The sequence below is a fragment of the Megalobrama amblycephala genome, linkage group LG12 (genome assembly GCF_018812025.1).
Source record: "Megalobrama amblycephala isolate DHTTF-2021 linkage group LG12, ASM1881202v1, whole genome shotgun sequence".
NCBI classification, from domain to species: Eukaryota; Metazoa; Chordata; class Actinopteri; order Cypriniformes; family Xenocyprididae; genus Megalobrama; species Megalobrama amblycephala.
This window is the reverse complement of record NC_063055.1, coordinates 21301948-21317371: the sequence shown is the minus strand read 5'-3', so window position 1 is coordinate 21317371 and position 15424 is coordinate 21301948. Positions and strand designations below refer to the sequence as shown.

General features: G+C 35.0%; 1 protein-coding gene across 3 annotated transcripts in view; it reads right to left on the bottom strand.

Moving 5' to 3' along the window:
- Positions 1-15220, bottom strand: part of ralgds (ral guanine nucleotide dissociation stimulator) — a 31222-nt gene extending 16002 nt beyond the window's left edge. The window contains exon 1 of one of the 3 annotated variants that reach the window (XM_048209628.1): positions 15041-15220. In XM_048209628.1, the coding sequence (XP_048065585.1) occupies positions 15041-15220 (180 nt within the window). Of the gene's footprint in view, positions 1-5483; positions 6179-10277; positions 10763-15040 lie in introns of those variants that run through there. The other 2 variants (XM_048209626.1, XM_048209627.1) reach the window with 2 other exon arrangements.
- Positions 15221-15424: the final 204 nt, after the last annotated feature.

The window sequence follows — 15424 nt, the reverse complement described above, 5'->3', positions numbered from 1 at the left end:
GAGATTTATATAAGAAGGAGGAAACAATGGAGTTTGAGACTCACTGTCTGTCTTTTCCATGTACTGAACTCTTGTTATTTAACTATGCCAAGGTAAATTCAATTTTTAATTCTAGGGCATCTTTAAAAGTTTGGGGTCAGTAGGATTGTTTTTTTTTTTGGAAAGAAATTAATACTTTTATTCAGCAAGGATGCATTGAAGTACCTGTAAAGACTTTTACATTGTTTATCAAAATTTCTATTTCAAATAAATGCTGTTCATTTAAACTTTCTATTAATCAAAGAATCCTGAAAAAAATGAATAATAGTTTCTATAAATAGCAACTCTTTTTAGCATTGATAACAAATGTTTCTCAAGCACCAAATCAGCATATCAGAATGATTTCTGAAGGATCATGTGACACTGAAGACTGGATGAATTTTGTAAAATTGGAGTAAATTTTAGATTTGCCACCATGGCAATAAATTACAATATATTAAATTAGAAAATTGTTATTTTAAATTGTAATAATATTTCACATAACTGTTTTACTGAGCATCCACTTTCACCAAAACATTGGGTAAAACATCACCGAGCTGCAATCATTAACCTCTGATAAGCTTTTCTCTATTGTTTGCATACCGTTATTTGATAAATGGCTTTATCAGTATTTTTCTGGCCTGGATGTTATTAATAATAACTGGATGTTTTTTTGCCTGTGTTTTGGTTGTGCCAAGGTTTTCACGAAATCTGCTCCAGCATTTTGGAATGAGATTAGCAGAACCAAGGAAGGAATTCTCCAATATAAGCCATGGAAAAAGATTTATCCGACTCTGCCTGAGTGCAGCTCAGAACTGCTGTGTGTGGTTGCTGTCTGGCTCCAGAATAGAGCAGATGTAGAAATAAGGAATGTATGCATGGTGTAATTCTGCATGAAAGCAGGTCATTTCTGCACATTAGAGAATTGTATTTGTATTTGCCAACATTCTACATGAAAAAACACAATCAATGTATCATTTTGGTCAGAATTATTTTGTGCATGGATCACAAAAACATGATATTTTAAAGTATGTAGTGGCTTCTTTTTTTTTTTTCATGTAACGTACGTAAATGGGGACTGGATCCGTCAATTTTCAGTATGAAAAAATAAAATAAAAGTTGTCCCCACGTGTCTGATGACCAGAATTCATTGATGTTGGCTGTCTTAATAAGTCTTAGAAAATAGCAAATGAGGATGGAAACTTCAATGGTGCTTTTTTCTCATTTTGGAGTTTGACAACCACACTGTAAAAAATTAATGTGATTTTAACGGTAAAATATTGTAAAAACGCTATGGAAAAAAATTGTAAATAGGTTAACAGTAAGTTCCCGTATTATATACAGGGAAAAACTATAAAAGCTCTAACCAGACATTCATTCATCAATTTTCACAGTAAAATGCTGTAAATTTTACGATTTTTATAAGTAAAAAAGACAAAATCAATGTGTAATTTACAGTCAAAATCTGTAAACTGATGTTCCCACAATTCCCTGTGTGACACTCCACATTTGAAAGTATTTTGTTTAAATAATCATGTTTCTTAATAGTTTTTTGTTATCAGTTATGTTCATTAGGGTTTTATGTTACATCTTCTGTTGTTTAATGAAAGTTTATTTCATTATTTAAGTATGATGGTGTTTTGCGTTTGTGTGAATGACTCTTTGCACCTTCTTTATAATAGTAAATACTTCAGCTAGTGGAAAAGCTACTTGTGATGAACTCTGATTCTTCATGTGGCTTTCTCTTTTACCACCTGCATTATTATGGTGGTTGTCAGTATATGTTAAAGGTACAAAACAGATTTTAGTAGTAGCATGCATTGTTGAATTTATTGGTTTACATTCAAATTTTCTTAAATTACAGTTTTATACTGTAAAATTTACAGTTTGTTCTGTAAATGTGTTTACAGTTTTTCTGTATTTTTCACAAAATTATTCTGGCAACCACAGCTGCCAAAAATTATTTTGTAAAAACTACAGAATTTTTTTTTACAGTGCACAGTCACCACTGACTTTCATTTTATAGAAAAGAACAGGGACCCACTTTATATTAAGTGGCCTTAACTACTATGTACTTACAATTAAATTAATCATTTGTTACAATGCACTTATTGTGTACATACATATTTTTACATTGTACTTGTATTTTAAAAACACCTGCATGTAATTACATCTGTAATTCATTTCTGTAATTACATTTATAATTACACTGTTGACCCATCCCTTACACCTTACCCCTACCCCTACCCCTAAACCAACCCATACCACCAAAGCTTCCCCTAACCTTACCCCTATCCCACCTCAATAGCAGCAAAAGTGTTTTGCAATTCAATATGAACCCAATAAGTACATTGTACTTATTTTGTGATGTAAGTACATAGTAGTTAAGGCCACTTTATATAAAGTGGGACCAAGAACAGACTGAATATTGTTTAAAAATTCACTTCATATCATGTCCCATGTAAAGTCATACAGGTTTGAAACTAAATGAGGGTGAATAAATGATGAAAGAATTTTCATTTTTGATGAACCATTCATTTTAAAACTCTAGCAGTATGATATTCTATTATATTTTGTTCAGTCACTTTTACACTGAAATATTCATTTAGCAAACCATTTATTCAAAGTGTTTTACAGTGCATTTTATCAGTATGACCTTGGCATTGATAGCACCCAGGTTCCACTAGCTGCTTTTCTAAATGTAACCTAACAAACCTGATTTAACAGTGGTGTATTGAGTATTTGTTATTATTATATAATTGTTTAATTACATCAACGCTCACCTACATATTCCTGCCTCTTCACTCTGCCACTTTCCCCTTTCCTGCCTCTCACATCCATGTTTTCTCTTCATCACCATCCCACTGTTCCTCCCTCTCACCCCTCTCTTTCCATTCAAGAGATCTTTCACGACAAAAGCGCCTCTGTATGTGTCAATGTAACCCCTGTCTGTTCTCCTCATTATACAAAGCTCAGCTCCGCTGTCCCCATTATGACGTTTCGAGTTCAATCTATCACACAAAAGCCTCTTTAAGAAGAATGGAGAATTTGTAAACACTTTTAACAAACACAGCAGAACAATGACAAAAAGTATTATAGCGATAACCCAGTGTTCCCAGTGCCCAAGTTGGGGCTCAGTGAGATTTATTATTGGTTGAAAGTGACAGTAAATAATGTTAGAAAAGATTTCTATTTCAAATAAATGATGTTTTTTTGAACTTTATATTCATGAAAGTCTCCTGAGAAAAAAGTATCAAGGTTTTCACAAAAATATTAAGCAGTATTGATAATAATAAGAAATTATTCTTGAGCACCAAATCAGCGTATTATAGTGATTTCCGAAGGATCATGTGACACTGAAGACGTAATGATGCTGAAAATTCACCTTTGCTGTCACAGGAATAAATTACATTTTAAATTATATTAAAATAGAAAACATTTATTTTAAATTGTAATAATATTTCAAAAAATTACTGTCATTTTTGTCAAATAAATGCAGCTTTGGTGAGCATAAGAGACTTATTTTTCAAAAAATCTTACTGATCCCAATTGGTTGGTATAAGAAGTCCATTTACGACAATACCACAGCATTAAAGTGCTCTTACACAAGATTTTAAACTGGATCCTTTATGGCAGCTGTTACGTTAAGAGATCAGCTGATTTATGTACTAGGCTTGTAATGAGGGTACTTTTACATCTGGATGATTTGGTTTAGATCTTCAGGGCTGACCAATTCTGAGCTTTTGCCAAGCCATCTGTAGGCTTGAAAAAGCAGAGATAAGTGCCTGCAGTGCCCTTTTTCTTTTACAAGCCATCCCATAAGAGAGGATGAGAGAGCTATAGATAAGAGAGAGGGATTTATAGCAAAGTTACTTGACCATTGCAACTCCATCCATCAATGGTTACCCAAAGGCCAACTTTTTGCAGCAAATCTCCACAAGTTGAAGCAAATGCGGCCACAAAGAAGAAGGGCTCTAGTGCTGTGCTGGGTGGAATGGAAGATTTAACCATCACTAAGTGTGTAATGAGAGCAGATTAGATTTAGTCCAGGGAAGGTTAGCAGCTGGTGACACACTAGAACCTTCTTTTTATGCGTGACCAGAGCAAAGCTGCAACGTCGTAAACAAGTTTTGGTGTGAACTGCTGTTTAAGTCACAACAATGTGCTGTTGGCATTAAAATGCAAGATAAAAAAGGAACATGTTGTTCACACAACACAGACAGATAACTCAAGTTTAGCATAACAACCTAGCAACTGTGAAATGTGTGACCGCCATGGTAATAAAATAATTTAGGCTACTCGTCTTCAAAAACAACCTAGAAAACATTTCGAGCTGGAGAGTTTGAGAAGTCACGAATAGAAAATCAATAATGAAAGTCTTTTATCACATCTGACAAGTAAATTGTGCTGTCATGTAGCCTATTATATAAGAGGTTCTCAAATATAATCATCCATTCTCAGCTGACATATCTGCACTATGTGGGCAAACTCATCATAACAAACAGCCCTTGTTAAACTCTCAAAATAGCATAACATCTGATTGTATTAATCATATTTTAGCATTTCTTTCCGTGTCCTTAGCTTAATCATCTTGAGGGGAGACTGTGTTTTCATTTAATACCTGAAGGGAACGTAAATCTCATTTGACTGCTTTATTTCCATGGCCCTTTTTGGGGAGAGTTTAGAGAAGGGAAAGTTGGAGGAAAAGGGAAACAGAGTAGGCTGCTCTTGCCAAGATTATGGTGAAGATTCAGTTTTGGTTTACTTCATATGTGCCTACAAGCACAAGAGATTTGTGTAAATGCATTTATGCTGTCTTTTTTGTGGAATATATGCCACTTCAGATGCAGCTTCTGTGCTGCCTTTGCAGTTTAAAGATGGCCTAAGACTTTTACAAGACAAAGATCATATAAAGCCAGTATGAATTGTAACTGAGTTAGATGAGTATTTGAAGAAGTTTACTCTAACCTGCTCTAATTCAAAGTTTTCCATAAAAGACAGAAACAAGGACGAAGTAGAACAAAAACACTAGCTCAGCAACACATATATATATATATATATATATATATATATATATATATATATATATATATATATATATATATATACATACAACGACACAATCTGCATAAAAATGCCTAGAAAAATGGGAAGAAACCTAAAATTGACAAAAAACTAATATATCATAGCAAGAATACAGACAAGATGTTACCAATAACAAAGCTAAATGAAATAACATTTTTAACTTTAAACATGTATATGTGTATATATATATATATATATATATACACAGACACACACACACACACACACACACACACATATATATATATATATATATATATATATATATATATATATATATATATATATATATATATATAGTACATACATACAATTTTTAAAACATACATACATACAAGAGTTGTAGCCTATAGAAATGTTAGTTTAAATCTGTGTACTACCTCCAGCATAGGCAGATCAGGGTCCAAATGCGTAAAACTATTTAAGACGACCGGACATCCATCTCCGGCCGCGATCTCCAGCTTCACCCCATCCCAAATGTTTTTAATTCTCCAAGTGCTGGACTCAAACAGCTCATCCAGGGACGTGGGTTTGACACCCAGAGCGTCCGACTGTATCCCAGTAATGTAGACCATTACTAAAAGACTGTCACCTCTGTTTACGATGTATTATTTTACAACGAACTCCATATTCTGTCACTCAGACTTCTGCTGTGCGCTGGTCTGTAAGGGTTCGGGTGAAGTACAGAAGGGAATACCCTGAGCCGCTAGGCCCCGCCCCTCGCGCTTCAGTCATCCGGCCTTCCTCCCCGAGAGCGCATGTTGCCCCGCCCCTTGTATGACTAATTGTGATGTCAGGTTCCGGGAAACTCTGTTGTGAGCTACTAAAAATATCATTTTTAATTGCTTGATTATAAATTCACAGGCCATAAATAGATGGGTGCAACTGAAATAATTATATGGCATTAATTAAGCTATTATATGACTCATTATCAAGCTTAGGTCTAAATATAAAGGGCATTTGTGTATAAATAAGACGATCTGCCCATGTATCAAATTGAATAAATGAAACAAAAAAATAATAATAATAATAATGTGCATTTAACCATTCTATTGACTCTAGATTTCACATAAGTTTTGGAATTGTGACAAAACAATAAAAGCACTTAAAAAACACATATGGGCTTTCAGCATATTGTACAGCTTTGTTTTGATTATTAATCAAATTTGACTAATATATATATATATATATATATATATATATATATATATTTTTTTTTTTTTTTTTTTTTTTTTTTTTTTTTTCTAAAATTTAGTCCCAGTGTACTCTAAGGGTACAAGGAGGGCCCATGTTTAATGCTTATACTGTGCCACTAAAATAAAGATGTGCTTAATAGTTAAATAGGAATGAAGTGGACTTGTCAACCAGGCACACTGTATATAAATAACCTAAACTGTAGGCTATTCATGTTCCAACCTCAAAATATTTGTTGAGCTGTAAGCCTAGTTACCACAACAACACACAACCCCAGCATTATCTTACCAACGCCATGACCCTGACTTTAATACATACTAATAGCGCCCTCTGTTGGAAAATACTGGTAACTTACTCTTCAGGGATGACTGCAACACTGACGCAAAGCTCCAGTGAAAAGGAAACTCAAACCCTCCAGTGGAATAGTGTTTTGCGAGAAAAGCAGCAGCTGTGTGAGGCACCTGCTTTGGATTGATGGTGTTTTCCCATCCAGAATTTTCCCTGAGGTAACCATTATGATGATATAGTGAAATCTGACAAGATAACTGTTTGAAAAGCAGACTTTGTGCTATAAGAGCTGTGGAGATGCTTTAATATTAGGCTACTTCACTCTTAGCTAAGATGCCCTAAAAATTATATATATATAAGCAAATTAAAAAAAATGTATCAAAAAAAAAAAATGTATTAAATGATTTAAACCCACATTAGATTAAGAACCCAGAAAGAAAGACCTCTAGTTCTTCTAGAAAAAGCTGTTTTATTTTATTTACTCCGTCATATTGACCAGCATGCCATGCAATTGTTTACTAGTGATTATAATAACAACAAATTATAATATGTATAGCCAGTACTCTAGGCGCTTTTCAAAGCATAAAAATAAAAGTAGCACCTTACTGAAACAAAGCAAACAATATAACAAACTCCATATCCATATACTGCAACCAGGCCAACAGGTGTCAGTATAAAGTCCAAAATCCCTGGTACTATTGGGATGAATAAGAGCCAGCTAAATGTAAAAAATGTGTGCAACTCTAAACTCAGTAATACATTAATTATACTTAGATTTATTCAGAATTCACATAAGCTTTTGCTAATATTTCTCTGACCACTTCTGCTAATAAATGTGTGGCCATAATTCAAGGCAGCACACACTGAACTGAATGTGAATAACCCTGGACTCTCTGAATTGAAACAGCTGTTAGTTATGCTTGGCTGCCACGCAGAGAGATCACACAGAGTTATTATGCTGTAAGTTATCTGTGAACTCTTCGGTCTAAATCACCACCCAAATAAATCTTGCATCAAGAACACAAAATCCACATAAACTCCCTTTTTTTTTCACACATTGAGGTCACAGCTATTCAAAAAGCATTTTCTTGCATATGCATGGATTTTGATGGCACAGTTGGACATCAACCTTTACATTGGACACTAGTGCATCATCCTATATACTGCAAGCCGTTGTATGTCAATTGTTTTTTTCTCCAAACTAAGATGGCTGACGGCCAGTCAGAAATGCCAAGTTGCTCTGGAATATCCATCCATTCCTTCTATCCTATGAGAGTCTTGCCAGTAAAATAATGTTTTAGCATCAAGCAACATCTAAGTAGTCATATGATTTCCAAGTATTGATATTAGATTGGAAGGAAATTCTGATGAATCATCTGTCCACTAAATTGGTCATCATGCATCACTAGCTATATTTGAGCTACAATTCATACTGTTACTGTTGTTTCTAAAAATTCTTCATCTGCAGTAACTTTTTTGGCTGTAAATAAATGTATTTGTGTTAGAATGTAATTTGCATTTACATCAAAAAAGTAATCTGATTACGTAATGCTTGTTACTTGTAATGCGTTACCCCCAACACTTCTCATTTCTGATGAGATTGCGATTTTGCGTTTAGAATTTTTGTATATATTTTAGTTTTCACATAATTTTATATTATTTAATTTATTGGTTTGGTAAATACACAGTATTGCTGTGTTATTACTGTACTATGTTTAATATAGTATCTCTTCAGTTTAAACCAAAAATGCATACTGTCTGTCCACTCAAGTGGACATCTGAAAATCTCTTTGAAAAATGTGTAAAAAAAAAAAAAAATCAAATCTCATTTTTCATGCCCTAAGAGAAATAAAGACACATAGGGAAAAACCTGATGAGGCTGTCATAATTCATGTATTCATGTGCTCTGTAAACTTGAGCATCAAATCAGCATAAAATGTTTTCTAAAGGATCATGTTACACTGAAGACTGGAGTAATTTATTCTATCACAGGAATAAATTACATTTTAAAATATATTCAAATAGAAAACAGTTTAAATTGTAATATTTCACAATATTACTGTATTGAAATATATAAATATATATTGTATTAATCAATACACACTACCATTCAAAAGTTTGGGGTCGATAAGATTTTTTTTTTTGAAAGAAGTGTCTTATGCTCAACATGGCTGTATTTTTTTGATAAAAAATGCAGTAAAAATAGTAATATTGTGAAATATTATTACAGTTTGAAATAACTGTTTTCTATTTGAATATATTTTATAACTTATTCCTGTGATGGCAAAGCAGAATTTTCAGCATCATTACTGATCATTCTGGTGTCACGTGATCCTTCAGAAATCATTCTAATATGCTGATTTGATTTGATGCTCATTTCTTAATATTATTAATGTTAAAAAAACATAGTAATTTATATATATATATATATATATATATATATATATATATATATATATATATATATATATATATATCTGGGCCTAAATGTCCATGCAGTGTTTTTCTTTAACAGAGATGACCCATGGCACCAAAAGTTTGGGATTGCTGTAACATGTATACTTAGTCTAAGGCTATCTCTGCCGCAGCTGGAACTCAATTGCACAACCTCTGTTTGCGCTGCTCTCTGCTGAGATTGATAGATAACAGCTTGTTGTTCTCTTACAGCACCAGCATGGTTTATAATTCTTTGGAGAAGCTTCATTTTATCTCTTTTGTCCTTTTGCCCAGACACACACAGTCAAAAACCAGGTGATTATAGGATCTAGGAGAATTGTTCTATAATCCTTCCTACCATCGGGAATGAAGGCCATCAGAGCTCGCATATAAATGTTAGCAAACAATGTTCACCCTGAACCCAGTCTCCTCTCCTAACAAGCCAGTGTCAACCTGAGAAAGGACACATGTACTTTGAGAGTACACAACTTCAAATGGGGACAAATGTAATGAGACTGTGAGCAAAGTGATCTTGTATATACTATTTTTTTTTTTTCATTGTTTACTCATCATTTCAATATTACACAACCCAGTTTCATCATTTCAAAGGAAAGGAATCAATTTTTTTTTTTTTTTTTTTTTTTTTTTTAATTTTGAGGTGCACAACTCCAAAAAGATTTAATATCAGATCAATTCTGAGTGATTACTTGAAATGTATTGAAAATTTGACTTCTAGATGTTGTTTTCTTTCTTTCTCCCTTTGTTTACTTCATCCAAATAAAGAAAGACCCAGAAGAGGATAAGGTACACACTTCTCAGGCTGTGGAAAACACCTGAAAGATACTATCACAGCCAAGAATATTTTAAAAGGTGCAGGAAGCAACTTGTCACTCATTGGTATCCATTCACACCCACACACACCTCCGCCTTAGGGAGATGTCAAACTGTAGATTGCACAGATTTGAACAGATTTCTCTAGAAACGGCCCACCATCTTCAAATGAAATCTCTTTGCATGCTCCATCAACTGATTTTGAATATATTTTTTATAATGCCTTTGTGTGTAATCCCAGAAATTATTAACCTGCCAACTCAACGAATAGCACTAGAGGCAACATGAAATATGAATAAACACAGTAATCATAAAACATATAATCATATTTTGACTACATTAATAGGACAATAAGATCAGCTGATAGCTAGACTAACTAGATACATTTGCAGACTATTAGAGAGCAAATAAGTGGTTCTTCTTACCTGTTTTCTTTCCTCTAAACATTCCAAATCACAGAACAGATCATCATTCACGTACATACAACCAAAGCCACACCAGCGTATCAGTTGAACAAGTTGATCAATTCTGTCTTTCCAGCACATCACCTTCTCAATTGAGTCTTTGAAGCATAAAATGCAAGATCTGTCAATCTTGTGACAGATACAAAGTGCAAATTTCTCCTTCCCCATTCGCTGACCCTAAAACACTGTCCCTGTCCGACACGTGTGGACTCAAACAGCTGTATCAATACACAGGGAACACGGTAACACACTAACTCTCTCACACTGAAATCCACAACATCGACTGAAGCTTTTCTTATAAGCTCTACTATTAACACCTTCAGGGTTACTAAGGAATCATTTGTAAAGCACAAGCCTTTCTAAGACTTCCCAGAAATTCCCACACAAAACGGAAAGTGCAAGTGAAGCAATCAAACAAAACTATAACCTGTGTGACTACTTTCTGTTCCATCAAGAGAACATCAAACCATGTGGGGGAGCAAATGTTCACATCATGTCGCTATAAAACACTTTTACTCATGGTTATCCTTCTATACTAGCCCCACCAAACTATGTTTCTTTACCCAGTGACAAAAATACTACTTATTTTAGAGTCAAACTATTTTTTTTTATAGAATGCCCCCACAATCTAGGTAAAAATCAGTTTTTACTATCCTTGTGGGTGTGTTTGGTCTCAACAATCTAGGCAAAACATTCTGTTACCTATAACTGTCTGATGTATAGTTCTGCAAATTTTCCGATGGGCTCAACTTCAAGGAGCAAAAACATAGTCAAACAAAGTCAAGGTACCGGATTGATAAGAAAGAAATAATCACTGGATTTGACACAGTTTGTCAGGTTAGTGACATGAAGTTTTTGGAAGATATTCAGAGTATTTATTCTGCTAATTATGAAATATTCTATACTTATTGTAGCCTATAGTCTTTACACGTTTTTCTGTGTATTTTCTACAATCATTTTCAGATACTGCCACGGCATTATTTAAATGGGCAGTTCTTGGCTAGAATAAGCTGCAGTATGGACCGTCAAAAGTCTGGCTATGTGAGACTAGACAAAACCTGACCCACAAACAGGTGGATACTGATGTTAAAGAGGCCAGACCTTGTCAATGCATGTCTATGGGCACGTACACACTACAGCTAAATTCGGTTGTCAGTTCACCTTTTAGTGCTTAATATAGATAACACACACAGTTCAGTAAAATACGAGAGTGACAACCGCATTCTACAACCGTATTAACTCCCGAAAAATACAGGTAGTGACAACCGCATTTACAGAAATTCTATGCAGTGTGTACGGAACCGAACTGAACAACTAGTTGTTAATGACGTTTACGAGCACCGGCAACGTGTGTCTCTCGTGTATGCGCGGCGAATCACGAAGCACAAGCCTATGCAAATGCTTTATGCTGAAAATCGCGATTCATGTTTGCTCACTTTAAAAACTCCATAAACCCGTTTGCTTTATGAGACGAGCTTAAACAACAAGCCCAAAAACGCTTATAGTGAGTGACCATGGCAACACAGAAAGAGCGCGCGCCGTGTGAAACAGGCTGTCCAAGCATAAAACACGACGCCTCCGTCGACAGTGTTAGTGTGTTTAAATTGCTGAAAATAACTAGTGTTTTGTCACTTTAATATTACTTTGGTCACGATAACGGATACCAAACATGAGAGACGCCAGAACGTCGCTATGGTTTCCAAACTGTCAATCATCGCAGTTTCGAGAGTGAGTCCTGTTCCGTACACACACGTAACGATAATTTAGGGGATTCACTCCCGCATTTAAATGCGGTTGTCACTCTTGAAACTTACAGTGTGTACGTGGCCTATGTGGCTTAAAACAATGATGCTGTTATAACAGGCCAATGTGAAACAGCTCTCAGTATAAGGAAGTGCAATCCAATAACAGCTTTATGTATTGAAGACACCTAACTTCCTTTCAAAAATAGGTCAAAAACTAATATAGTATGTAAATCCCTGATTCTTTTTCACAGAGAGAGCTCACATACTTTCCTTTCTTGAGTGCCACAGAAACACCATTCTGTAGCTCAATTTATTACCCCGCTTTATTCTCTGGAGCTCAATTACAATTCTAAGGCGCTTTGACACTCAGAACTTGGCATTTAAAAGTGCTTTCTCCTCACGACTGGGGCCAAAAGAGAAACTATATCACAAGCCCTGTCCAGTCAATGAATACGGACAGTCACTGGCTGAGACACGGATACACGCCGATCCGATACCAGGGTTGCCAAACTGCTGAAAAGTGTACCAAGTGTATTGATGTGAATGAATCTTTAGTGCAGTGAGTTTATAAAATCAGATACTGATGAAGATTGAAGTTGTTCAATAAAGTATGACTTAAGAATTGAACATCCATGATAAAGAAAAAAAAACTTCAGGTTGAAAACACATGGGCAAAGTTCTTAGAAATATACTTTGTATTCAAGGGTTAGTTCACCCAAAAATGAAACTTCTGTCATTAATTACTCACCCTCATGCTGTTCCACACTCGTAAAACCTTTGTTCATCTTCGGAACACAAATTAAGATATTTTGATGAAATCCGAGAGGAATATGACTCGTCTATATAGACAGCAATATAATCAACACTTTCAAGGCCCAGTAAAGACATTGTTAAAACCATCGATGTGACTGCAGTGGTTCAACCTTAATGTTATGAAGCGACAAGAATACTTTTTGTGTGCAAAAACACAACAAAAATAATGACTTTATTAAACAATATCTTCTCTTCTGTGTCATTCTCATATGTTGTTTACGTCCAGCGCTTCCAGGTTCTACATCAGAACGGCGACTCATTATTGGCCGGCTCCTGCGTCAGCATCACACGCATGCGTCGTGCTGCTCACGTGTGCAACTTTGGCCAATACTGAGCCTGCATTCGAACATAAACATGGAACAGGGCTTACTGTGTTACCTGCGTAAAAATAATGACAGGGAAAGAAGAGATTGTTGAATAAAGTTATTATTTTTGTTTTGTTTTTGCGCACAAAAAGTTTTCTTGTCGATTTCATAAAATTAAGGTTGAACCACTGCAGTCACATCGACGGTTTTAACTATGTATTTTTCTACTTTTCTGGACTTTGAAAGTGTTGATTGCATGCTGTTTGGATGAGTCATATACCTCTCGCATGTCATCAAAAATATCTTAATTTGTGTTCTGAAGATGAACGAAGGTCTTATGGGTTTGGAACGACATGAGGGTGAGTAATTAATGACAGAAATTTCATTTTTGGGTGAACTAACCCTTTCATGTTGGTTTCAGGTGATTCTGAAAAACTTTTATACCATTTGAGAAAAGTTTCAGTTTAATTCAAATGAATTCAATAACAAAAAAAGTGATATTTTCCTTATACTATGAATAGATGTGTGTACACATATAAATATTTTAAAAAACATAAATAATAATTAAAAAATAATAATGTGAGTAAATAGGCTATTTTTACAAGCATCATGGTTTATTAATTCAAAAATGATAAAATTATAAAATACGTTTTGGGGAGTCGCACATATGATATTTTACAACCTGAACTAACCTTGCCTTGTCTTAAAAAAGTATTATGACAAATTATCTCATATTTTAAGAGACTTTTTGACCTTGACACACCTATGAGAGTCTGCAGGGGTCCCCTCTATGACATAATTTCCTTCATTATGTTTTTTTTCCTTGGTTTGGCAAAGTTTTTTAGATATATAAAAATAAGCAGTAAAGCAGTTTTGTGTTTGTATTATATTTTTTATAAGAAATAATAATAAAATATACCTATAACTACTTGATAAGGTTTTGTTTTCAAAAGTTTCAGAAGTATTTCAGAATTTACAGTTGTATCACCCAGACATTTTTTTTTACTTTCTGTCCTCCAACTATCAAATGAATATAAAAAATAAAAATATATAAAAAATGAATATAAAAAAATATCAAAATGAACTTGCCAGAACAGTTGTATTCATATCACCGTAGAATGAACTGCACTTTTAACACATTTTTGAATAAATTAAGAGATGTCAACAACAACAACAACAAAAAATCATAATTTTTTTATTAACCCAATTGCTTTTTATAACTTTTCATTCACATTTATTCAAAAAGATCCAAAACAAAAGCCACAGGACCAGCAGTGGATAACATTCGTTTCAAGATGACTCATAAAACTTGAAGGAGTTGCAGTGCAGTATTGAAGTGGACCATATAATATGCAATAAAGGAAGCCTCGGCAACCTAGACACATACTCACACCTGCAAAAGTGCTGACACACAAAAACATCTGCTACTTAGCAAAAGTAGCACATCAGCCTTGAACATCTCTGGCCAAAAAATGTGCCACCAAAATTTAAAAAAAAAAAAAAAAAAAAAAAAGCCAGATAGCCACGGGCAGCATAGCAACAACATCCTGTTCCGCATGCCAATAGTAGAACTCACTACTGAGCGCAAGACATTCACAACTAACTCCAGACGCCGTTATCGATTAGTTGTAACCCGTTTAACGACAAGGAACAGTGTGAACTGACGTGCTTTTACCATGAAAACCCCGTTCCATAGAGGACTGTCAGTTAAAGTCCTCTGGCTCTAAGCCAACATGCATGAAAACAGCAAAATACAGCCAAAGGGTGAGTACATACTTCGACTAAATAAAAACACATGCACACAGACACCAACTCACACACCAGGTGAATCAGAACGAAATGACTGCAGTCCCTCTCTTACCAGATCATCCAGGATGGAGACAGGAAAATCAAACATGCACATCTTCACAGGCTGAGCCAGGGCTTTTTGCAGGCTGAACAGAGATTTGGGCTCCATCTTACCCGATGGAGAGAGCGCAGGCTGCTGTCCAGGCGCCTGCTTCATATTAGGGGAATGCTGCTCCCCCTTGTCTGCTCTCATTGATACACAACTCCCTCCCTCCCTCCCTCCCTCTCTCACGCTCTCCCTTTCAATCGTTCCCTTTCCAGAGTGAGTGCACAGGCACTCTCGCTCTCTTTCGCCTCTCTCTGTATTTCTCTGTACGAGTTACACACAGCACAAACAGGAACTTGCTGCCGCTGTCACTAACACTCTGTTGCCATCTACTTCGCTCGCCTCAGAAGA